This window comes from Stegodyphus dumicola, chromosome X1 (assembly GCF_044657685.1).
Source record: "Stegodyphus dumicola isolate Sdum_Otavi_A_Nest chromosome X1, ASM4465768v1".
NCBI lineage: Eukaryota > Metazoa > Arthropoda > Arachnida > Araneae > Eresidae > Stegodyphus > Stegodyphus dumicola.
The window spans coordinates 81,375,829-81,401,269 of NC_140780.1; the positions used below are offsets into that span (position 1 = coordinate 81,375,829).

The 25,441-nt window shown below is 32.9% G+C and overlaps 1 protein-coding gene and 1 non-coding gene across 2 annotated transcripts in view; one reads left to right on the plus strand and one right to left on the minus strand.

The window, feature by feature from the left end:
* LOC118202165 (glutamate receptor 1-like) overlaps nucleotides 1–25,441 on the minus strand; it is a 209,386-nt gene that overhangs the window by 101,627 nt on the left and 82,318 nt on the right. Inside the window, exons 5-6 of the mRNA XM_085808169.1 lie at nucleotides 23,635–23,835; nucleotides 862–969 (exon numbers count right to left, since the gene is read on the minus strand). Of these exons, the coding sequence (XP_085664295.1) occupies nucleotides 862–969; nucleotides 23,635–23,835 (309 nt within the window). The remainder of the gene's footprint in view (nucleotides 1–861; nucleotides 970–23,634; nucleotides 23,836–25,441) is intronic.
* Nucleotides 2,649–2,721, plus strand: TRNAS-CGA (transfer RNA serine (anticodon CGA)). Its single transcript has one exon. It is a non-coding gene; the product is annotated as a tRNA-Ser (tRNA).

The window sequence follows — 25,441 nt, forward strand, 5'->3', positions numbered from 1 at the left end:
TTAATTGTTAAATAACTTAAATAATCCCTACAAGCTGTGAAGCAATGCAGTTTTACACTAAGAAAAATAAATGAGAGATCTTATTCCGAGTCGATAGCAATAATTTCTTATTTTGCCAGGACAGGAATTTTCACTTTTAACCTAACGAAAGTAGTAACAATTGATTTCAAGTGTTAAAAAGTATTGAATTATTCCGGGCATAGCAATCTTCCAGACAGCCTGTTATTTTAAGAATTCCTATCACCTTAATTTGCTATTAGTTCTAAATTGAGATATCATTATCAATATTTTAATTTACTGCTATATTCATACCATCAAATATTCATCATAATGGAAAAATAACGAGGAATATTAACGCCGTTTTTTTATTTTTACCAAATAAAGGAATTTCTAAGCGGCTGAAGTTAATGTTTATTTAGTGATGTTTATTTGATTCGCGTATTTTATCATGCCTCCTAACTTTATGAATCTTAATTTAAATTAAATTAACAGCAACTGAAAATGATATTTAACATATAATATTGATAATTTAATAATTTAATAATTTTATTTTTAATATACCCAAAGAAAATGAGAAAATAGAAGAAACCCAAACTAGGGAATATAATTTTTTGAAAATAAATTTGATGTTTATTCTAAGATTTTCTTACGTAATATGAATAGCTTAATTAACATTAAACTTCATACTTTATGCTCCTTTAAAATTACTTATTTTTGGATCTTTTAATACTTGGTTCTTACCCTTTAAGCGACTGCAAATTACATTCAAGCAGGTCTCCTTAAACAGAACGCCTTGTCGGTCCTTATTAAAAACAAAAAATTAAAAACTTTGCTTTGAATATTATAAACAAAAATACTTACCTTAACCATTTCGCTATTCACAGTCATTTCTACAACATCGATAGAAAAATTCGTCCGAAATCCTAATTCATCGAATGATATGTTGCCAGTCAGTCCTTGAATCTGAGTCTGAAAATTAAAAGTTATTTTTTTATCTCGACGTTATTAAGAAAATATTATTTTCATTAAAAATCTGAAAACAAATTCTGCAAGATATGCAGACTTCTTTATAATTTAATATCCTACTACGTTTAATGTAGGCTTCCTCATATTTATTTTATTTTTACTTTTCTGAAACGTTATCTTTCGTCCGGAAAAAATTTATTTGATAATGACGTATTTTCTTTTTGATGCGCATTAAGGGCTTTTAGAAATATATATTAATTGCAAGCAACATTAGTTCTCGTAAATGATAAATTTTATACCTGTAGCGGGGTAGAGAATTTTAAGGACATCAGTTTCGGACCTTATTACCTTACATAGGAAACAGGAGATTTCGATATCAGTTTACGTCCAAACACTAATGATTGTGTGGGTATTGTTAGCCGAGATCAATACGTTAGAGCGATGTATAGATTTGATTTAGTAATTCATGAGCTCAATTTTTGACAGCTAAGGGAAAGGAGACTTAATAATACCAAATTAGATTCAAAATAAATTTGAAGAAACAGTTCGTTGGAAATAAACTTTAATTGCCTGAAAAAGACTTCATATTTGTCATACATCTCATAAATTTTGTGATGATATTTTCCTTTACAGCTACCTTTCCCTTGTTGTTAATGGAATTTCTTTGTTTCCCTTAAAATTGATTAGAATTAACCTCCTTTTTTACGTAAGATTTATTGGTGTGTAACTCTTTCTAACACAAAATATAAACAACATGAAATAAATGCAAAACAAATAGATAAATAAAAATTCCAAAAATAAGAAACAACAAAATAAAGCTAAATAAAACAAAGAAAAAGAAGTATAAAATTATAAAAGACAAATATTTCCTCAAGTATAAATAGCATGCACATCATAGGCTTTAGTAATTGATCAATGTGCTTTGAAATAGATTTCCGTGAATTTTATAAGGAAGATTTCGTCTCCTTCACGTTTGAAATATAAGTTGAACCATTTATCGCAGATTTTCAGGAAACATCTTTGCCAATTAACATGGTATAGTTAGGTAAATCCCTTCTTGAAAAAAAAAAAGAACCGATTTAACATAGTTTGTATCTCATAAGAAAAAAAAACGTAAGTTCTTGTTAGACTAGGAAAATATATAAACTATAAAACTCAATAAGCCGGTGAAATTGAAAATATTCAACCTATTTTCACTGGTTTAAATTGAATCAATTTCTTTCCGAAGCACACTTTGGAGCAACCTATAATGCGGAATTAGTAAACCGTCGGGTTCTAACTTTGCCACCATCACTACTAAAGTAATAATCACCAAGCTTAATGTGAACATTGATGGTCAGTTATGATATTTAAGAAGCAAGAATTATTTTATTGAATTTAAGTAAAATCTTGTACCTGTTGTTTGTGATACAAAATTTCCTCCATGTAGAATACACTTTTTGAAACCTTCGTTGAAAACAAATTTCAGGCTTCTCTATAACAGCGTGTGTTTATCTAGAAATACAATATTTACACCTGTAGCATTTGAGTTTTCGTTTGCATGCAGCAGAAGAAGACGATCTGTGAGTAACGTCTACGAATAGTATAGGAGTGATAATGAACTAGCAATTAATCTCGACATCTTTTGATCAAAATTCATGATTTATCATGTTACAATGAATTTTCTCCCGCCTTCTTAGCATGCCTTCGTGGTGTAGTGGTCAGCACGCTCGACGCGAATTCGAGAGGCCCGTGGTTCGAGTCCCGGAGAGGGCATTGCTCATTTTTCATCTCTCCGACTTCGAAATAACGTAATAACTCTACAGTGGCACCCGAACTAAAAGGTTGTGAATCATGATTGTTCACCATCAGGATTTGGCGATTGGGTCCCCTAAAAAAAAACGAGAGTCACCCTTTAAAAGGGGAAGTATATAAGGTATTTCCCCCACCTTCTTAGCATGACTTCGAGGTGTAGTGTTCAGCACGCTCGATGCGAATTCCAGAGGTCCGTGGTTTGAGTCCCGGCGAGGGCATTGTTCATTTTTCATCTCTCCGACTTCGAAATAACAGAATGTCTTTACAATGTAATTACTGAAAAGTCAATTTAATTGTTTGTTTTTCCTTTCCTTTTTTAAATGAAATCTATACACACACACACACACACACATATATATATATATATCTTTATATGTATTTTGTAATAATAAAATTCCATAGTCAAGAATACACTTAAAATTCCAACTGTATGTTCTTTTCTTTTTTAATGGCGACGGTCTGTTATTTGAAAGTACGTGGAATTAAATCCACAGCCCCGTAGTCAAGTTGTTTTCCCGCTTTTTCTACACGTACAGTTATAGAATGTTCAGGAGATATTTAAAGCGAACTGGAATGGCTGACGAGGCTGACGTCATTTCTTGGAAGCTTCGGCTTTCCAGAGGCTATAAAAGGACTCGCAAAGGAATATCGGGGTATTTTTCTTTAATGTAACGATGCAGTAAACTTCATACAAAACGTTATTAGTAGTTCTTTTTTATTTACTCCGGAGATCTGTTTTTTTTTTTTTTTTTTTTTTTTTGTAACTTCTATTTCTCCTGAATAATAAATGGATTCTGTTTTTTAAACTTATCGTCTGATACATTGAGCTTCAACTACGGCTATGATTCTTCACCAATGTATTTATTCGGGACAAAAGCTGGTACATCACATATATATATATAAAGATTTATGCATTCACCTCTATGCATGCATTAACATTCTCATATATACGCCGTATCTCCAAATGACATTACTCGGCCTTCTGCAACCATCGACATTCTTACAGTTACGAAAGAGTTTTAAATGTCTCAAATAATAATTTTCTTTGGCATTTTTAAATTTATAGAATTTTTCTAATTACAAAAATTTAATTTTTATACGCTCCTTCAGTCCCTGTACTTAGGTTTACAAAATATAATAATTGTTATACAAAAATAGAACACCAAAGTCTGACTTCCGTATGACATAATTTACCGAGATATTTAATTTCAAAGTTTTCGATTTTTGACGTCATTTCCAATTTTCATTGAGAAGCAGGTTAATAAATAAACTAGAATAATTCGAGGTTGTTATTTCCTCTTAAATTCTATAATATTCTTTTACAATTTACTAGTGTAATTGATTTATTATTTTGTTACCTTTACTATGCCGAAAAAGTTTCACGAATAATTTATAAGCTCCGAAAGTTTAAAAATTGGTTATTAATAGTCACGTGATGTTTTATTACTTTAGAAACATAATCCAGTAATCGTAAAAGAATTAACTAAAGTACAAATACTTCTCATTCTTAACTAAGGCAAATACACGTTGGCTATATGCAGATAATGAAGTCTGCAGGTGGTACACGAATTAAAGAATTTTTCAATAAGATCTCCATTTCGGGAAAAAATATCCTGATCAATATATTTCATAGTAATCTGTGTAGAATTAGTTTTCAATTAATCTCTTAACATCAGAAAACTTTTTCTAAACTATATTTTTTTTGTTGTTTCTAAACTATATTTTATTTGTTGTGTAGAAATACTTTTCAATTAATCTCTTAACATCAGAAAACTTTTTCTAAACTATATTTTATTTTTGTTACTTACAAATGCAAACATTTCATTCTTCATTTTGTGTACGGCCCCTGAATAAGATCTCGAATTTTAATATAAAATATTTTGATTAATTGCTGTCGTACAGGAACCACACTTTTCGTGTTTTATTTTTCTATAATGAGTACAACATTTTTCTAAACATAAGTATATGGACAGGAGGAACGTATAATAAGCTAGATTTCGTAATTTTACAAAACTGACTTCTTGAAATTTTTAAAAAATGCCAAAACATAATTATTTGCGACATTTAAAACATTTTTATGACTGGAAGTATATACTGGTGTGCAAAAATTAAGGACGAGATGGTTTTTTCAATATAACTTTGTACAAAAGCTTTCCAAATCAACACATTTAATACCGTAAGATCCCCAATATGTAAGGACATGAGTAATGTAAGCAACTAAAAGAGAAACTACTCTACTAAAAGAGAAAGAGACTAAAAGAGAAATCAGAGAGATAAAAAGAAGCTTTACTGAAAAAGTAGCATGGAGCGCAATGCGACTGAAGGCCGAAACATCCTTGTGATGGGTGTACAGCAAGAAACATCCGGTCTTTAATAGGGGATATGATCTCCCCTGACTGCTAGGCAGGTTTCACAGCGTCTGCCCATGCTGAGAATGAGGGTGTCAATGAGTTGTTGAGGCATTGCTGCCCATTCGTCTTGCAGCGCCAATCGAAGCTCCGGAATCGTTACTGGTGGTAAGGTACGAGTTGCCAAGCGTCTGCCTAGAAAATCCCATACATGCTCGATGGGATTGAGATCCGGAGATCGTGCCGGCCAATCCATACGTTCAATATCCTCACTCTCTAAGAGCTGTTTGGCAGCTACTGTGCGATGACATGGTGCATTGTCGTCCATGAAAAGGAACTGCGGACCCATAGCGCCTCTAAAAAGACGCACATATGGAAGAAGAATCTCGTTACAATAACGGGTCCCGTTGACTGAACCTGCGTCGGAGATGTGAAGGTCTGTACGACTACCAAGCATGATGCCTCCCCAAACGAGAACACCGCCACCTCCATACCTGTCCCTTTCAATGATGTTCGAGGGATGATTGCGGCTTCCCCGTTCTCTCCAGATAAGTATGCGATGAGAATCGCTACTCAGACTGAATCTGCTCTCATCTGTAAAGAGTACTCGTCTCCATTCATTGTCTCTCCAATTCCGGTGTTCCCGGCACCACAGAGAACGCCTTCTCCGATGCGCAGGCGTTAGAGGTACCGTACAGGGCGTCGTACACCGTACAGGGCGTCGTGCAAACAGACCACCATCGTGCAGTCTTCTGGCCACGGTGAAACGCGATATCGGTAGTCCAGTCGCCTGTGTCGTGTGTCTAGCGATTTCTCCCGCTGTCTGCCGCCTGTTTCTTCTGGCTTGTAAGGCAATATACCTGTCATCTGCGGGTGTGGTTCCTCGTGGACGACCACTACTAAACCCCCAGATAGCTGTTCCTGTAGTTTGAAATTGTCTCCAAAGTCGTGAAACGATGCTGTGAGCAATTCCGAACTCTGCAGCCACACTTGTCACACTGCGGCCTTCTTCCAACTTCCCAATGATTCGACCTCGGGTAAAAGCATCCAGATGTTGTCTAACAGATTGATTATTCGCCATTTCTCGCTGAGGCAGCAACTCGGTGTGATTTTAACTGCTATACGGCGTGCAATCTCTTTGCCAGAAATACTGATCTAACACCGACAACATGCTTTATACTACTCAGACCCTCCCCCATTACGTCTACCTGCATATCTGTGCATGTGCTACCTACCGTTCATCACTTTACTTAATTGATTACTCCTGATTGGTCTTTCTGTCCACTCTGCCTCTTCGTTCAGCTGATATCCTAATTTTTCGACTTCGTCCTTAATTTTTGCACACACACCAGTGTATATCCACGACCAACGTATACAAAAATAAAGGCTAGGTACGAGCGTTTGCAGATACGGTGTACAAAGGGAGCGGAAAGTGCATGTATAAGTCTTAAAATTACACGAGTAAAGTGTGCCTTAAATATAATGAAGTAAAAGTAAATTTTCCATTTAAAAGATCAGACAAGAAGTTTGTAACTAATACCTCAAATAACCAGATATTTCTCATCTCTGTCCTTTACATTGATCAACATTATACAGAACCAAGATTTCCTTTTTTTTTTTTTTTTTTTTTTTTTTTTGTATTTCACACAGTATTTTTTATTACAGAGTATTTGCTCCGTTCTTTTCCGTAATACTTTTAAACTTCATTTCGAAACCCTTGAAAGATTCTCTCCTCGTCGGATGAAAAAATAGGTTTCTATTTACATATTTATTGAATATTTTTATTTTTCTTCAATAAATTCACCACGTTAGGCTGAGAATGCTGCATATGTATTTAGGGAAAACGCATAAAAAAATGAAAATAGAATTTCGTGATGCTATTCGAAGTAAATTGAAAGTCGATCGGGGCGTGACAACGCATTTTTCCCACTATAAATAAAGGAATTCATAGGATTGAAACTTGCAACATGTTTTGAAATACTGTGTTTTAAGCTGCTTTGTTTGATAGCAGCGTCGATGTTTACAGGGAAATGCTAAAATTTAACGCAGAATCTACAAATCCTAGTAAACACCTGCGTTTAAAATTAATGCAGTTTGTTAACATTTCATTCATGAAGGAAAACTCATAAACCTAAATTACTTCTTGTTCTATTTATGAGACCTAATGACGTCTTCCTGTAAATGTATAATACTCAGGAATAAAGTATAAAATACTCTATTCCTCAGAAGGAAATAATCTAAATTCTTGTAGGTTTGACAGACAGGTCAGATCATAAAAGTATTCCTTTCATTCATATGAACTGATATACTGGGCTTTATACATGCATTTTAGAGATAAATATCTTTTTTGTGAAAGAAACAATTGATAAGAAATATTAAAGATAGACTTCAGATCTCTAAAAAAATCTGGTTGACCGACCCCCCCCAAGACAGCAGGGATGACCCAGTCTTGGTCTTGATATTTATGTCTGATCAGTCATGGAAATTCCTTAAAAATATGCAGTTATAGGCTTTCTATATTCAAAGGTGTTGCCATTGTCGTCAATATTTTCTGCTACAAAAAATAAAAGTATAACTTTTATTCTTTCTAAATGATTTTATTTCCAAAATTCATGCTGACATTCTGGCTAATATCTCTCGTAGATATAAAGCAGTAAATTTAAATTAAATGTTGAGGTATAATTTTCAGATACATTGTTATTCTTCCTTACAGGAATGTATGTTTACTTTACACTTCCAATTTGCGAAACTGAACAACCATTTTCACGATGCTGGAACTATTTTTGCTCGTCATCTTTAACTGATTTGCATGTATGGTATAGAAGTTACGCTTTTGTAGCTGATTAGAAGTACAGTTCCTTTGTAACAACAGAACTAGACAGATTCTAAAGTTTATATTAATTAACTATTATCTTATTATTTTAGCTAAAATGTCACCCCTTCATTTCCTCAGCCCTTATCAGGATGCAAATTAAATATTGTAAATCAGTGCAGAATTCTTCGATGCTAAAGAGATCAGTGGCAAACTATTGCGCTATTTTCTCAACCAGCTCTGAGAATTATTCGGTGGTATTTATTCCGTGGTAGCGTTTTTCCAACTGAGGTTTTCGCGCAATTAGTTTAGAGTTGTGCCAATACTTTCTAGGCTGTGCATTTGTAATTTTCCAGCAATAAATTACTTTAAATTTTATTCCACATTTTATATTTGTCGAATGAAGCGGCGCAGATAACTTCTGCAAGCACAAGTTTTGTATAAGTTCAAAGTTTTAAATAAAAAGGTTACTTTATACCTTTCTCTGCGTTTGCATTTGCAACGTTACTTAATTTACTGAGTGGTATCTTACAAGATTAATTCACGTTATGGAAAATAAAGCTGCATCAATGACTAATTTCAGTAAAAAAAAACCTAATATAATTATATAACAATTTCTTAAGCATATACTAAACAAATATCTCCCAAGCGTAAATTAATTACATAATTTAGTCAAAGATAAGGAAGTGACGAAAAGATAAGATACTGTCCCATCACACTGAGGCTACTAAAAAATTTTGTTGTTCGCTCTGAGTATCTTAATTGACTCCGTGGATATTTAGGCTACATCATAGAGAATGCTAGACACACTTCAATCCAAAGCATATTCCTGTCAAAGTCAAACCATTTGTACCGAAGCATAAATGTAGAGAAAGGTTACTTTGAAGAAGAAACTTTGATTCTTCTTCAGATAAGATTTACTTCAGTTTAGTTTTCAAAAGATAATTGTCCTTATCAGTCGTTTTTGTGATCGACCTTATAGATGCAAGTCATATTCGAACACTCTGTACATGTGCAATAGTTGAATAGCGTAGCATACCGAATTAGGGTACTTAAGCTGAATTTTCAGTGTTTTATGTTCATCAATGTATCTCGAAATCGATCCAATCAAAGAGTTTCTCTTTCCTACAGATATAAATCATGTGAAATCCGTAAAAAAAAACCCTGTTACGCTAGTGCAGTTCGATTTTATTAGCTACACCTCTCGTAAAATTGCCATAAATCCGTTTCCCTTTCCTGAATCCTTGAGAAACGCTCAAGCACTGAGAATATCCATGATGTTTAATATTTTAGTTTCTCTGAAGGCATAAAATTTTCAGTCGTATATTCACTGTTACTGGAAAAAGGGATTTACACGGGCTTCTAAATAAAAGTGTATTTGCAAATTTCTTTTTAACTGGTAACTGTGCCCTGGTATTTATATAAATCAGCTTACAAAATTCGTGAAATAAAATTTCCACTTAAACATATTTTCGAAAAAACAATTTACAAAGTTCGTTTCTGATACGATTTAAACGTCTATACTTAAGATGCTTATATTCTGGGGGATAGATTTTCGATGTTTTCTTAGAGACATCAACAGAATACAGATATCATATTCCTTTATCTTAACATTAACTTAGAAACTAAATTATTGGAGTTAAACGGAAAAGCGCCATACTTTATAAATTTTAGTAATTTAATTTGCACTGCCTGCTCAAAGCTGAATGCCGCTTTCAAGGAAGTGATTATTTTACCGACTTTAGAACTACACAATGATATAGAGAATAGCTTCTATTAATTCTCGTATTGCATCGCTAGATGACTTGAACTGTTGTTAAACAGTTACTGAATGCTGAAGCTTTAATCTACGAAGAGGTAAGATACGGGACTGGTAATTTTTCGGAAGTTTGTATTCAGCCTCTTGTTAAACTAATATGTTCAGTATTAGTTGTTAATATTTTAGTTTTACGTTTACTCCTGTTAAACTAATATTTTCAGTATTAGTTTAACAAGAGCCAGTATTGTAATTCTATTGTATCTAATGTATTAATATGTGTTAGTATTTGATGATCGAATTGTTAATAGCTTTACAATTATTAATCCTTATCTTGTCATATTTCTAACGGAAATATATCTATATTTCAAATGCAAAGACTAAACCGACAAGAATTAACCGGCTTCTTTACACTACATAACAATATCGAGCGTTACCTAAGCCAGGAAGAATTTAACATGGCATATCTTACTGAATTGTCAAAAAATCTTATGAGATTTGCAACTTTTATTGCAAGAAATGTATTTTTATTTTTCATGTTAATTATAAATGAATAAACTATTTTGCAATATCGAAAATATAAGCATGTCCCAAATATGACAGCTTTTCAATTTCTCAAACGAGTATTATTTAGTCTTTAATCAGTGCCTACGACTACTTTCACTGAAGATGGTGACTTCGACGACAGTGGTTTCAAAATGTTTCTACAATGGTTATCACCATGCAGTGTATTCCAAATAAGTAACTACAAATCTTGTATACTTCCAGTTGCAACATCTCTTAATATAAGTTTGACAAATTTTTACACTGAGGGGTGAGGTGGTGGTGTGGTGTGGTGTATTTAATTATGGCAAAGCACACGAGGGCTATCTGCCTAAGGGGAGGGATGCCTTCGTGGAGGACTTTCTAAGGGAAACTGGCTCGTATACACGTTACACATGGGGAAAACGACGAAAACGCCCATGCAGCCAGCCCGTTCGCGGGATTCGAACCTCGGACCGAACTACCAGTGTTCAGCGGCTTTACCGCTCGGCCGCTGGTGGGCCACTGAGGGGTGAGATTCAGAGAACAAAAAAGCCAAATTTTTATAGTACCAGTGAAAATAATTTCAGTAAGTAAAATATTATACATAATAGCGTTAAGTATAAAGGTTTTCGTACTTTTACACTCGAATTTTATGGGGGGGGGTTGAAAATGAGTCATGTTTAGTAGCTATCACCGAGCAAATATGATGATATTTTGCTCAGATTTAAGGGAAGAACAGGAGAGGAATAAATGAATGGGACACCAAAACTTCAACAGTAATTTTATAAGTATATTTTAATTTTATAGTAGTTATTTTAATTTTTGAAAACCTTTCCTTTCAATTCTAGTTTTCCATGTACTACTCCCTACCAGAATGAGTTTTTAGAATCGCGTTGAATGCAAATGAATTAGAAGAAACATTTAGAGAAGGTTAAAGTAACTTCGACAGAGAGTGCTATGAGTCCATAGTGGCGCGTTTTGCCTTCTGGATGAGTTACAGTCACTCTTGAAGCTGTTACGCTCGACCGTATTATACATGCCTATTGATATTCGCCGGCTAGTTTAATTTAAGGGCCAACTACATTAGACAATCGTGTCTAGCTTCAGCTAAATTTAGTTTAGTTAATTATAGTTAGTTCTTATTTCTTATTCTGAGTTGAAGTCCGAGTAGAGGCTTACCTGTAAGTCCGAGAAGGGGACGACTGTTATTCTTATTTGAGTGAATAAAAGGGTAATTTAACCCTTCTTAAGTTTACGTCTTATTTGTTTTGAACTCCGCGATAAGTCGCTATACATTTCACTAGGTTCCTCGACGTCCACCTTAGACAAAGGTCGAGGAAACCTACAATTTTGCAGGAACAATCTGAACGCGTTTACTGCATGGCTCCATGCCAGTTTTGATGAAGAATACTCCAGCAGACCGATCCGAAGATCTTTTGCCATTTTCCTCTACCACGAAGCTTTTCGAGAGGACTTTCGGTTCGCGAGTATTTTAAGTATCTCTATGCCGCACAGATACCATACACTTGCGGTCATTTAATCTTTCTCCCGTATTCGAATAGGGGACTAACGTTCAGGCAACCAGCGTTGTTAAACATTAGGCAGATTTAGGAAGAAAATACAGATGAATGGTCGCTCTGGTTTGTTATTAAATTTTCCTTATTCGTTAAAAGAGCGTATGTTATTGAAATCATAGCTGGCGCGTAAAATTATTAACTACGCAAATGTATACAAATTTTGCCCGCAAAAGTTATAAAATTTTATGTATTTATATTATAAATGCATGAAAATACTTTACTAACTTGCATACTTGCATATTTTTATTTGTGAGATACGTATAAATAGTTAGATAGCCACCTTTTTCAAACACCTTATACATTTTCGCCGTTTCCCTTTACCTTAATTCACGCTTAGTTTGTGTGTTATTGTTAATACTCCCTACAAATTCACTAAAATGTTATTAAATTGATAAACGTATTAAAGGCTAGAACTGAATCTATCTATCGGAGAGTTGCGACACTGTCAAATGGATTTGATTAAATTGTATAGTTATACACACCAAGAGGATCAAATTGTCAAGTGTTTAATGAAACACAGGTGACCATTCCACTGACGAATTACGACGTTGACAAAGCTTATTATCTGAGAAAAGAAATATTTGCATGTATGATATTACAACGCAGTTTGAAATTTTAAAACTTGTTAACCTTTATAATTTTCTGCTAGTTAAATCCTTTATTTTGTTTGCTTCCATTTACAGTAGAAATTATCATAATCAATATGCTCATAATAATCTTAATCAAAATATTTACTAATAATGGGAATTAATTAACAAATCGTAATAATTAGTTATTACACGGATCAACTGCGCAAAAAAAAAAAAAAAAAAAAAAAAAAAAAAAAAAAACGATTATAACTTCAGAGAAAGATTTAGCCACATGAAGCTTAATAGTAAACTACCTTCTATTACCACTGCTATTTTGGCCGACGCATAAACTTTTGAGTACGCGTATGAAAGTTTCAGTTTAGTTGTTGTAAGTGGGTTACGAAAAAAGATAAAAAGTCTGATATTATTTTGGAAATAAGTAAATTTAATTTGAGATCTATTTTACTTTGAAATGGGCATGAGTTATATTTGGCAGAAAAAAAGAAACTGTCTTCCAGGTTTTGATACAATTTTCCTCTCTCCTAAGTAGACAGAAATTAAAATCCGCATGTTTAGTTTAACTAGAAATTGTATCAGCTCTGTTTTTTATGTTTACAGGACAGAATTACACTACATTATTTTTTGCTTTCAGATATGTAAACTTTTATTGCAAAGACTTGGTTTTAGAAGCTTTAGTTGAGCCTAATAAAACTGGAGAAACTTAGAAAATTACCAGTGAGATATAGAGAACCCTCTGCAACACCATTTGCAAGAAAAGCACAATCTGTAATTACATCTATTTTTGTTTCTAGCTGCCTTGGATAACTACGAATAAAATAAACGTTTAATAGATGTGTATATTATAACAAACCTAAAACCACTTTTGAGCTAGAAGCATCTCATTTAAATGTTTATAAAGCATTATATATGTGTTTTATACATAAGAGGAATACTTCATGCATAGGAGCAATACATTATGCATAAGGGCAATACTTCACGTGACCTTATAGCGACATTTTAGAAATTTTCAAAGCCAGGAAACTTAAGAGATTCGCAGTGCCTTCTCCCGAGATTCGAACTCCAAACCTCCCGCATTCGTGTCAAGCGTACTTCCAATTACACCCCGAAGGCATGCGGAGAGGATATAGAAAATACCTTCTAAACTCTTTTTTTTTTCCCTTGCGCTTCACATCAATAAATATAGAAAATTACAATAAGTAGTCTTCGTACTAAATAAATGTTTCGAAATCTTATTGTTGTTTTATCTATTTATAATAAGCAAAGAAGTTACTCGAGTAACTTTCTCCAATTTCTTCAGTCTCAAGTAACATTCTCTAGTTTCTCATCTTTCCTTTTTTCTTATGAAACAAAAATATCAGTCATTACCTTCTACACATGTTCTAAATAAAATCCAAGCCCTCCAAAGGCAAAGCAGTAAAGTTGTTGAACACTGATAGTTCGACCAGGTTTCGATTACAACTGTCTCGATGCATGAGCGATTTTGCGGTTTTTATCCGTTTGAAAGATGATTTTGAGTTCGGGCTTGGTATTATTTTATTAGCACCCGAGGGCTATCTGCCTAAGGGGTGGGATGCCTTCGTGGAGGACTTTTCAAGGGAAGCTGGCTCGTATTCACGTTACAGATGTGGAAAACCATGAAAGCGTCCATGTACCAACGCGTTCGCGTTATTTGAAGCTCGGACTGAACTAGAAGTGTTCAGCGTCTTTACCTCTCGGCCGCTGGTGGGCCTATGAATGGTGGATATGAGACAAATTCCTTTAGAAAGTGCTCTAAGAAACCAGCTTTCCCAATAGGCAGGTATCACTCACATGTTTTGCTATTATCAGATAAGCCAAACCATCGAAATATAAACCCGTTAATTAAAATTAATTTAATTTTTAATATATTTAGAAAATTCTGATGTACCACTACCACAACTTGAGATAACATGCCTCTGCCAATTTCCTTTTACAAGGCTTTAAAACTTTTATACAGAAAGCCGATGCATTTTTAATAATAATTCCTACTGTTATTCGATGTTTCCTGAATATTAAGTGCATTCATATCTTAAATCCCCGTTACCTGTAACCAGGAAGTTCACTAGCTTTTTTCAGCAAAGTAATCAAAACTTCCACAAAGTGCCACATTCTTATTGTTCTCAAAAATTATATTATATTTTACAACTTTTATATTATTTCTTGAATTTTTTCCCATAGAAATATTCTTTTAAATTTTGTAAATATTTTATTTGTCAAAAGAATTTCAGCACTTTCTGAGGGAAGAAGTATATTGGTACTATGTTGTATAGTTCCACAACTTCAAGCAATAACTATTGTTTCACATATCAGTGAAGGAACTTTTGAAGTTTGATTTTTAAAACTGCACTGAGACGAATATTGAGATAGAGTATAAAAATGGGCTATATTGCTAAAGAAAGTATGGAAAGAACTGCAGAAACTGACAGCAAAAGTGATACAGGAAACATTGATGACAAGCCACCATCAATCGATTGGGAAAAAAATAACTGAAAATTCTAAGAAAACCTCTTGAAGGTATTTATCAAAATACCACGAACAATGTTACGAAATTGAGGATAAAATTGAAAATTTGTTTATGTAAAATGCAAAACTGTTTACGAACTAAACACGAATAGAACAATTGCTTGTAAAAGTTAAAACCTTCATCAAATACATAATTATGAAAATATTTTTAGGAAAAAAATTAGTTAATTTTAAAGTTGCGTAAGTAGTTTAATTTCATCATTAATTATTATTCATTTAGGATTAATTATGGAATCTGATGCTAGTTATTGTTTTAGTAGCAGTGTTTAAAATTGACACACGATATGTTGTAACTCAGCCGCTTAATAAACTCAAATATTTGAGTTTTGAAGCAGAGTGATTTTAATAAGAGGTGAGTAATGTATATTAGGGTAGGCCAAAAAAACATTTTTTCTATTTTTCTACTGCAACACCCCGGAAAGGTTCCATCGACTACTTGTGCAAGATGGTAAAAAAATGTTTTTAAATAATGTAACTTCCGTCCGTGCATCGAACTCAAATTTTTGAAAAACAGCGAAATTCTGCCGCTTTTTGTCAATTTTTAATAATTACTAACTTGCTAAAATGCAATGGTTCCCAATAGGAATTTTGGGGCATAAAGAACACTAAAAAAAGTTTAAAACCCTGCAATTTCCAATTATTTATTGTTTGCGGTAAAAGATCACAAATATTTTTCTATATACTTTATATCCTATATATTTTCTATATACTATATAGAGCAATATTTCGTAATTTCTGATAATTTTACTTTCTCATTTTTAATAAACAAACGGTTAATATACTTATCATTTTAAATTTTACTATAAAGGAATTCACCTTAAAGTTAGTTTTAGAGCATATTCTGGTATGATACATCTTGATGAGTAAAGTCGCCCTAATACAGGCACGTCTTTCATTAATGCCTCATACCTTTCTAGATGCTTCGTTCACTAGTTTGATACACTATTCTTGTCTGGGTATAACAAAGGAAGCTTTGGAAATCCGGTCGCAGCAATGTGCTAGTCTTTAATGTATTTCTGATGTCCTCATCTGTAATGTTCCTTACAGTTGGAGAAAGAGAGATATTGTAACTATCTCACCAAATCGTGTTGAGCTGGTCTGATGCTTTGATGTTGAGTTTTGGTGTGACGTTTCGAACAGTCTTTTCCTTGCAAAGCAATCGATCTCTAGTTCTCTGATATGTCTTCTTTCATCCTCAATCATTGCAACAATAAACGGGATAGCAAAGAAAGCATTCCGCTGAATTACTGGATTCGTTATTTGCAGTGAATTTTAATTACATATCGTAATGTTCTGATGGCTTCAGAAACTATCTATGGGTCGCCTTTAAAATTTTTGCTGGTTTTGATTTTGAACCAAAAAAGCGTGTAGCAATTCAAAATAAAATATATAAACTGCCTACTTTCATCAATATATTTATCTAAAAAATATGAAAAGCAATCTAAAAAAAAATTCAGCACAGTCAAAGCCTTGACTAGGTCTCTTGAATAACCACAGGTCACAAACACCCATGTACAATTAAGATACAATAACATGCCGAACAAATATTAATTCAGAAGTCAAACAACAAAAATCATGTTATATTTTCGAAATTTCACAGTGAAGGTTTGAAAATATAACGCTGATTTTTGTTGTTTGACTTCTGAATTAATACCCATCTACAAATTTTAATATTCTATAGAGAAGTTTGGATAGACTTAGCGATAACAGAATACTTCACCAACTGAGTACAAATGCTGATAGTAACATAACAGGCGATACAGCAACTTAGCTGGTGGTAAGTAAGTAAGTAAGTATATTTTTCTAAGCTCACGTAAAGAAATTTGCTGTCATCTTGAATGTAAAAACGGACGACGATCATGAGCTGCTAAATTTTCTATAACCTCACCCGACTGTCTCGCAGAAGAAATATCAAATATGTATTATTATTGATCTTTGCCGTTACAGCCAAAACATCGTGGAGAAAATGCAAGGCGAAAACATCGTTCTACAATATCGTGGGAGAAAAGAAAGCGAGGAGAAAACATCATGCTATCAAGTATCGTCGTAGAAAAAAAGCGGTTCAAAAACACCGTACTTTTAAAACATTAGAGTAAAAATTATCGTGGTTAAAAAGTAAAGTACCTGCAAATCATCGCATGACAATAACATCGCAGGCATGTGTTTTTCAGGCTTTAAAAGTTATAAATGTATATTCGCATAATGATTTGTTAGCGCAAGAAATGAGGTGCAATTGTTCCTCTGTATTTCATATTTTTTCATTAATTAATAAATGCTTGCTAAAAAAGCAAGTAGGAAACACAAGCATTCAAAATCTGAAAATTATTAGAAAATTAATCCTAAGTACAGCAGGTAACAGAATTTTAAATTTCTATACTTCTATGTTAAAAAGTCATTATTTAATTAATCTATTTTATAAAGTTGTAAAAGTGGAGTCTAAAATGATTAAAAACAGGGAAGATTAGTAACTGCATGAGGTTATTTATATAAAACTCTTTATTAAATTTTCTTTCACTTCGCTAATCTATAAAACTTCCAGAAAAAATTAAATCTTGTTTTTTTTTTCAATTAATTAAATTAATTTTAATATAGATATCTGAATCTTAATACTGAGCCGAATATTGAGATAAGGTATAAAAGTGGATGACCCTATCTTTTATACCCTTACGTATAAACTATTTAGACTATATTTTTCCCCTTTATTTTTATACCCTTACGTATAAACTATTTAGACTATATTTTTCATGAAAAATTACCAGTTCATTTTCATAAAGGAGATTAATTAAATTACCAGTACATCTTCATAAAAGAGATTAATTAAAAGATGAATTTTAGTAGTTAAGTACATGAATTCAAAATTATATTAACTGTTACATATATGATTAATTTTCTACTCATTTTCAGTTTTTGAATCCTTAAGTTTCCTTTTTGGTTTTTTGGGCAAAAATTTATTTATAAGGTATTTCTCCCGCCTTCTTTGCATACTTTCGTAGTGTAGTGGTCAGCACGCTGGGCGCGTATTCTAGAGGTCCTCCGGAGTTTGATTCCCGGCGAAGGCGTTGCTCATTTTTCACATTTTCTGCTTCAAAAATACCTAATGTCTCTGCATATTAATTAATCAAAAATATGAAATATAGAAGTAAACAATATTCCTCATTCCTTCTTGCCCTTACAAAACATTACGTGAATATACATTTACAATTTTTAAAGCCTGAAAAACACATGTCTATGATGCTATCTTCATGCGATGATTTGCGAGTGCTTTATTTTTTATGACGATGTTTTTAAAACTGCGACGTTTTTGAACCACTTTGTTTTTTTTTTATGATGATGATTTATACCGTGCTCTTTAAGAACTGGTGTATTTTCTCATGCTTTCTTTTCTCCCAAGATGTTTTGCACTATGACGTTTTCGCTTTGCGTTTTTTCGTCTAAGTTTACGTCTGGGATGTTTCTGCTGCGATGTTTCCTCGGACGCCATCCTTTCAGTCAACTTGAAGAACGGAGAATTCAATACGTCTAAAGCAAACCATGGCAAGTTTTATACACAGCGAGCTTTTCTCCGATCAGTCCACTGAATATTTGGTCGCTGTGGTTACACTATCCAAGTGATGAACTAAGTGATGTTAGCAAATTTAAGAAATCATAAAAATTGACGCATGCTTAACTACTGCTCTTACTTCAAGACTTAAAACGTACTGTCCTTAATTTTTTTAAATTATTCAATACGTGAGATTACTGACCGTGAAAGCTGTAACTGCAGAGAACCGTGAGTTAGAAATCTTATTAAAGAATTTATAGCAAGTCGTTAAAATGAAGTAATGCAAATGAACTATACTATATTCAGATTCTCCATGGAAATACTATTATGTATAAACCATGGAACACTGACCATATTTCATAGCAGCTTGCCCAGGAAGTAATAGAATCTTTTTCATTAGGTTTTGAGAACCATGGCTCAAGCTGAAATGGCTTATGTTTATGTCAGCCTTATCTAGGATTCAGATAATTCTTTTCTCACTAGGCTATGTTTTGATTCCTTGCCAAGCAGGCGGCATAAGAACATGTAACCTTAGCTTACTTAGTAATTTTGAATGAGTCAGCTCTAATTGAGTGCATATTTAGTGAGCTCCTAGAAGGTGAATTTGCTATATAAAATTACCCCTACGTTTTGTAATGAGGTTACGACTGGAAATTGCGTATCATTAATGTAAATGTAATTTAGTAGTCTAATACTTTTTTATATTTCTTGAAGACAGTGATACTGCTTTTCTATGGGTTAATTTTGTTATGCCATTCTGGGTACCACTGAGAACTATTAGCTAATACTGCATTGGATCTTGGATGATTTGGATTACGTGAAACACATAAAATTGCTGTATGTAAGCATATTTCGGGACGTATGTTCCTAGAGGATCTGGCAGATCATTGACAAATAAATTAAACTTTACTGGGTTTAGAACCTAGTCCTGACGAATCCCTATTAAAATGCGTTTTCTAGATAAAATTGTATCGCCAATCCAAACTTGAAACGTCTTGTGCAATAAATATGATTTGATGATTCGAATAAGCTTGGAAGTATTCGAAGTTTTGTGAGCTTGATGGCAAAAGCGGTCAAATGCTTTCGCAAAATTTTTTCGAACTCAAAAATTATTTTAAAACATTATCTGATTTACTTTCTGGTGGCAGCTGATGAAAGTAAAATAAATTAAAATTAAAGATAAAATAATAACGTACCTGATTAATTAAAATAAATTATTCCTTTTAAAGCACGAAAGTGCGAAATATCATAAAACATGTTTTCTTTAGAGACATAGAAGGAATGACGAAAATAAATCCATTGCAACAAAGAAAGTAAATGCAGGAACTTTAAAATTTGTATGTTATATAAGTATTTCTTTTTGTTAGCTAATTAAGCAAATATATTTTATTATGAAGAAAAACCTCCAATTCGTAAGAAAAATTCATAATTAAAAACAAATGGCACTTTATTCACCCTCCTTTGAATAAAAATTTAAAACGTAATGATTAACATTTTAAATCTGAGACAGGATTTGCTGTTAGAAAATATTTTATTATAGGATAGCAGAAGTGTAACTAATTTCGTTCCTAATGAATTTAAAAACAGAAGGATAACATATAAGTTTTCAAGTAATTTCTTAATTTTGTAATACTCTAGAGAAGATTTTAATAAATTAGAGATAATGCTGTTTTTAAAGAAAATTTCAATTTATAATAAAAGTTATTTTTGTGGAGGAAATATTACAGCAAAACGTACACAGAATTAAAAATTCCTAAAATAAAAAACAAAACTTTTAGAAAGAGTGGAAAAGTAATACCTATTAGAATTTTCCGTTTTCCAGTCCAAATGAAAAATTAATTTTGTGGTACAGTCATATAATGTTTATGACGCAAAAATTGAAACTCCTGAGCTTCTTTCATTTTTAATATGAACATGAGATAGCTTGCTTTTATTTGCCTCAATTTTTTAAAGCAAATTTTTGCGAACGTGTCGTTTTAGTATAGAAACACTTAAAATATTAAGTGCCTATCTTTAGGAAAACCAAACTGAAGTCAATAAGGCAAGCGGTATCTTAAAATAGAATGTGATGTGAAATGTCACCCTCATCAGAAACATATATACGTAGAATATATAGAGACATACTCAGCTGTTTATTCTCGTCCTTGATTTTTCTTAAATAACTTCACGTCATCTTTAAAACGACTGATTTCAGTACGATTTTACACGTTTTTTTTTTTTTTTTTTTTTTTTTTTTTTTTTTTTTTTCAAAACTAAATTAGTGTAAACGAATCGATAAAATTACTGCGAGTAATGAGGACAGTAACGGGACAGTGAATGATATTCTTTTAAATATTCTTAGGATCAACTTTCTTAAAATTCTAATTTTAGGCGGAAAAAAATCTTTCAAGAAACGTTTTTAAGTGTTTTGTTTTAAAACATCCACCATCCTTCTGTCATTCTGAAAATGTTAAATTTGCTTCCTGATATGTAATAGAATACTGGATACAATCAAGTACCAGAATTAAAGCTGCCAGATTTCAGCCATTGGATTTTTTCCTGACCTCACTACTTCTCGTCGTCACTGGGACTTATGCATATATGTAAAAAATATTTCTGATTAAACGCAGCTATAATACGCATGTCTTTATTCTCGCCCAGAATGAAAGAAAGTTTTAACCTAAAATATGTTATTTAAATACAGCAAAGCACACGACGAGTATTTGCCTAAGGGAGGAATGCCTTCATGTATGACTTTCTATGGGATATTAACTCATATTCACGTTAGACTTGAGGAAAACAATGAGAAACCTCCCATACATTCAGCCCTTTTACCTGGATATGAGCCCGAGTTGAACTACCAGTATAAAATGATCTTGATCACTTGATCACAGGTTGAATTTAACTTAAAACTGAATCTCTCCTCACAGGATTTTCATAGTAATTTTACATTTACTTACTATCGTATCCGTTGAATCAACATACCATAAACTCTTATATTTGTATTCAAGTAGAATTAAGGCTGCCAGATTTCGGAAATTTTATGTCTGGGTATGACAACTTAAGAAATTATGCAGTTGTTGTCCTAGATTTCTCCAAGAAATATGAATGACCGCTACAAATTTCCCGCTCTTTTAGAACCCAGAAAGTTAAATTATATTGCGAATATTACACTCAAGAATGTTGGTCAACAAAACGCTTACTTACACGAACATCTTTGATTTACAAAAGCCCATCCCCTAATTCAGTGCACCAAATTATAGTACAGTTATCTAGAGGGGAGCACATTTTTCCTCTCATATTGAAACATGTGCTTCAGATATTTCACATAAACCCTTTACTGTGGCAAGTGCACTTCATGATAGATGGCTCCATTTAAAATAATTTAATTAAAAGCTAATAGAATACCTGAGTCTGATACACAACTAAAACGTTATGTGCTATATGGAACTTTTAAACAGAATACGTTTATGCTTTGCGCTTCACTTTGTTGAAAGCTTTAAGATTTGAAAAAAGATTTGAAATTTAACTATCTTAAATAGTGCAAAAAAAAAAAATTCCCACTAATTTATTCAATGTTTTGCTTTTAATATATAGTGTAATTAGAGGGATGAAACGAAGTATGTGCACTCGGCTGTTCTTCAGTACATGATTATTAAGAAGCAGAAATATATTTCTTGATGAATACGATATGTCATGGTCAAGTACATCAGACAGTAATACATTCAAGAGCTTTTTTTCTGTAAACTACATTACAACGTATAATGGCGGTTTTTTTCTTTGTTCACATAGTTGTAAGGTATCTTATGTTCAGTAGCCAGGTATAAGTGATTTACGACTTTGCTGTAACTATACCTTCTCCTTTCCTCACCAGAATGCAAATTAGCTTTGTGTGTATTTAAGCTCAGGATTTCGAATATTTAGATGAGAGCTTCTGGCAACCTCGTCATGCTCATTGTATTTTTGCTACCTCCGCTTAAAAGTTATATTCCGACTTTAACATCTCCCTAGCCAAGGTTTTAAATTACGCATCGTAAAATACTTTGAGCCAGTTATATTAGTCTATTTAATGTGAAGTCTTAGATTACGTCATCAACGATTGAATCTGATAATCTGTTATGTTAATTTAAACATGCAAGTAGTGAAAATTTCATCTGTAGCACGTGCCTTACTTTCAAATTAAGACTAAATAAAAATGCTATTTACACGACTTTGGTATTCTGTGAGTTGTTAAGACGTAGCGATAGCTCGCTATTCGCTTAGTAGGGTCTTCAGGACATTAGCTTCCAGTTCAAACATAAACCTTACACAGCCAATACTTCTATTAAGCTCTATGCTATGGAAGTTGTTAAATTGATTTGATGGACAAAAATATAGTTCTGCTTTTGTTCCTCGGTTCAAAGTTATGCTTATGAATTTGACATAGTGCCCACCAGCGGTCGGGAGGTAAAGTCGCTGAATACTGGTAGTTCAATCCGGGTTTTGAATCCTGGTGAACGGGCTGGTTGCATGGGCATTTTTGTTGTTTTCCCCATGCGTAACGTTTATACGAACCAGTTTCCCTTAGAAAGTCCTCCACGAAGTCATCCCTTCCCTTAGGCAAGTAGTCCTCGTGTACTTTGTCTTAATCAACTAAGCCAATCTATGAATTAGATTATAAGTTCGTGCTTCCGCATATCTCGGGATTCTTTCATACAGATTCAATATCTCATAATACAGAGTGCTACAGAATTCTTAGTCACAATTTTAAAGGGTGATAGAATTTGGTTAAGTAATAATTTTTGTTATGCAAAGTGGGCTGGATAATGTGAAATGGGAACGATTAGACACTGTAAGTATGAAAAGAATATAAAAAAGAAAAGTCGCTTTAATCTCGGTCTGATTTAGTCTGATATTTAGAAGAATTCTGCAAATGAACGCCCTGCTACTACAACATATATTATAATGGCGAAAGGTCTCGAATATAATGGTCTCGAAAGGTATAATGGCGAAAAGTATTCAGTTGTACCTTAAAATTGTGATCATCAATTCAGTCATATCGTGTACATTAAAGTAAACTCTTTATGATATTATTCAAATTTAAAATAGCTGCAAAATCAAAACACAAGATTTAACCTATTTTTCATTTATAATATAATATATTTAAATTATCTCTATTGGAAAAAAAATTAAAAGATAGCTTGCAATAGGTATACCAAGTCAGACCTTCTTGAATATCCTGGCAATCCTCTCTCCGTGTTCCCATGGTAATACTGGTGCTCTTCGACAATCTATGCCTCGTGTGCCGTTGTTATATACTTCACCTCTTCGGAAATTATTTCTGAAAATATCTGGATTTCTTCTTAACAGGCGGCTGTATGCATCGAGTATAACTTTTGCGACGTCATACATAAGAGCAGACTCAGCCTGTTAAGAGAACAGAAATTTTTTTTTTCGATTTTATTGCAGTGTAAGATTAATAAATAGCCAAACAGGAAATTACAATGAAGAGTCTTACATCATTTTATTACAACGGAATGAAAAGAGAAATGTGAAAAGCAAATGTATTGGTTGTAAAATAATTTTTACTCACTTAAATGAAATAATTATTCAAGGCCCTCCAAATCCCTAATTTCTCTTATATAAGTAATTTTATTTAACTAGCAAACTATTTGTCGGGTTGTTAAATAGCTTTTCAATTCAGACAGTGAGTTACTAAATCTGACTCAGAATATAAGAGTTATGTAACCTGAATTAGTTAATTAAATTAAAGATGCTACCGTTAGTATAATATAACTATTAGAACATCCGTCAGAATGCTGCGGAATACTGGGGTTTCGTTATGCATAAGGAAAATTCATGGCCAACTCAAAGCGAAAAAAAAACACTGCGAATGACGTTTATGTGATATACTCCATATGAAACAATTTAAAATAGAGGACGGGGACAAATTCATAGATAAAAAAGAAAAAAATGTGAAAGGTTTCAGATTTCACATTACGTCCAACGGGGCGTTTTTTTTAACATTTTGCTTGTTACCTTTATTTATAAAATATTATTTTTAGGCACTTAAACCATAAAATTCAGTTCAATAGCAATATTGCAAAATAATTTTAAATTGAGCGTATCTTTAGAATTTCTAATACACAGTCTCACGCGCTGGAGATAAAATGTTTTTCTGTACAACGTTGCCATTGCTCACTTTGAAATCCTTGATTTTGTTAATCAAAAGTTCGTTAAAGGTTTACAATATATGAAATCGATAATAAAATAAATTCCAAATTACAAATTTGGGCTTCCAGATGCCGATATTAGCTGTAGAATTACGGCATTCAAATAAATTTTAAAATTTGATGACTGTAGGTAGTGTTGTTTTATCACGATGAGAGAAACATACATACATTTATGAAGATTCTTCTTTATTTAATTTCTTCAAATATAATACAGGGCGATAAAATTTGATGGCAATAGTTTGAAAAGTGAAACGGACATTCAGAGTGATTCGACGCAAAATCGTAAAACGAAAACATTAGTCCCTCAGGGACAAAGCCCCATTGGCCTAAAAATATCATGACTATGGTAAGAAACAGGTCAGTAATTTATTGTTATTTTAGTTATTTAATACTTAAATATCTACCTGCTCTTTCCTGTAAATGATTTTACATATACTCCTTCAAGGATATTTAAAAAGGTGAGGGTTAATCATCAAGGTTATCACTGACATGTTGCTTATTCTCAAAACGTATCCGATCATGTATCATTTTAATCTTTGCATAAATCTCAATGGTTTGATCTGCACTGCCACTGAGAAGCAAAGTAGCAGACATATTAAGTGACAATTACAAACGCGATGATAATTAAATAAAATTGTTCTTAAATATTAGCATAAGATAATTTGGTTTACTCCTGGTTTATAACACATTGGGCTGATAATCAGAAAGTAATATTTGACGTTCAAAAGACGTGATTTTAAGGAATTCTAACTTTAGCTTATGTCCATTTGGAGGAAAGTATTTTTTCCCCAGGAAAACCA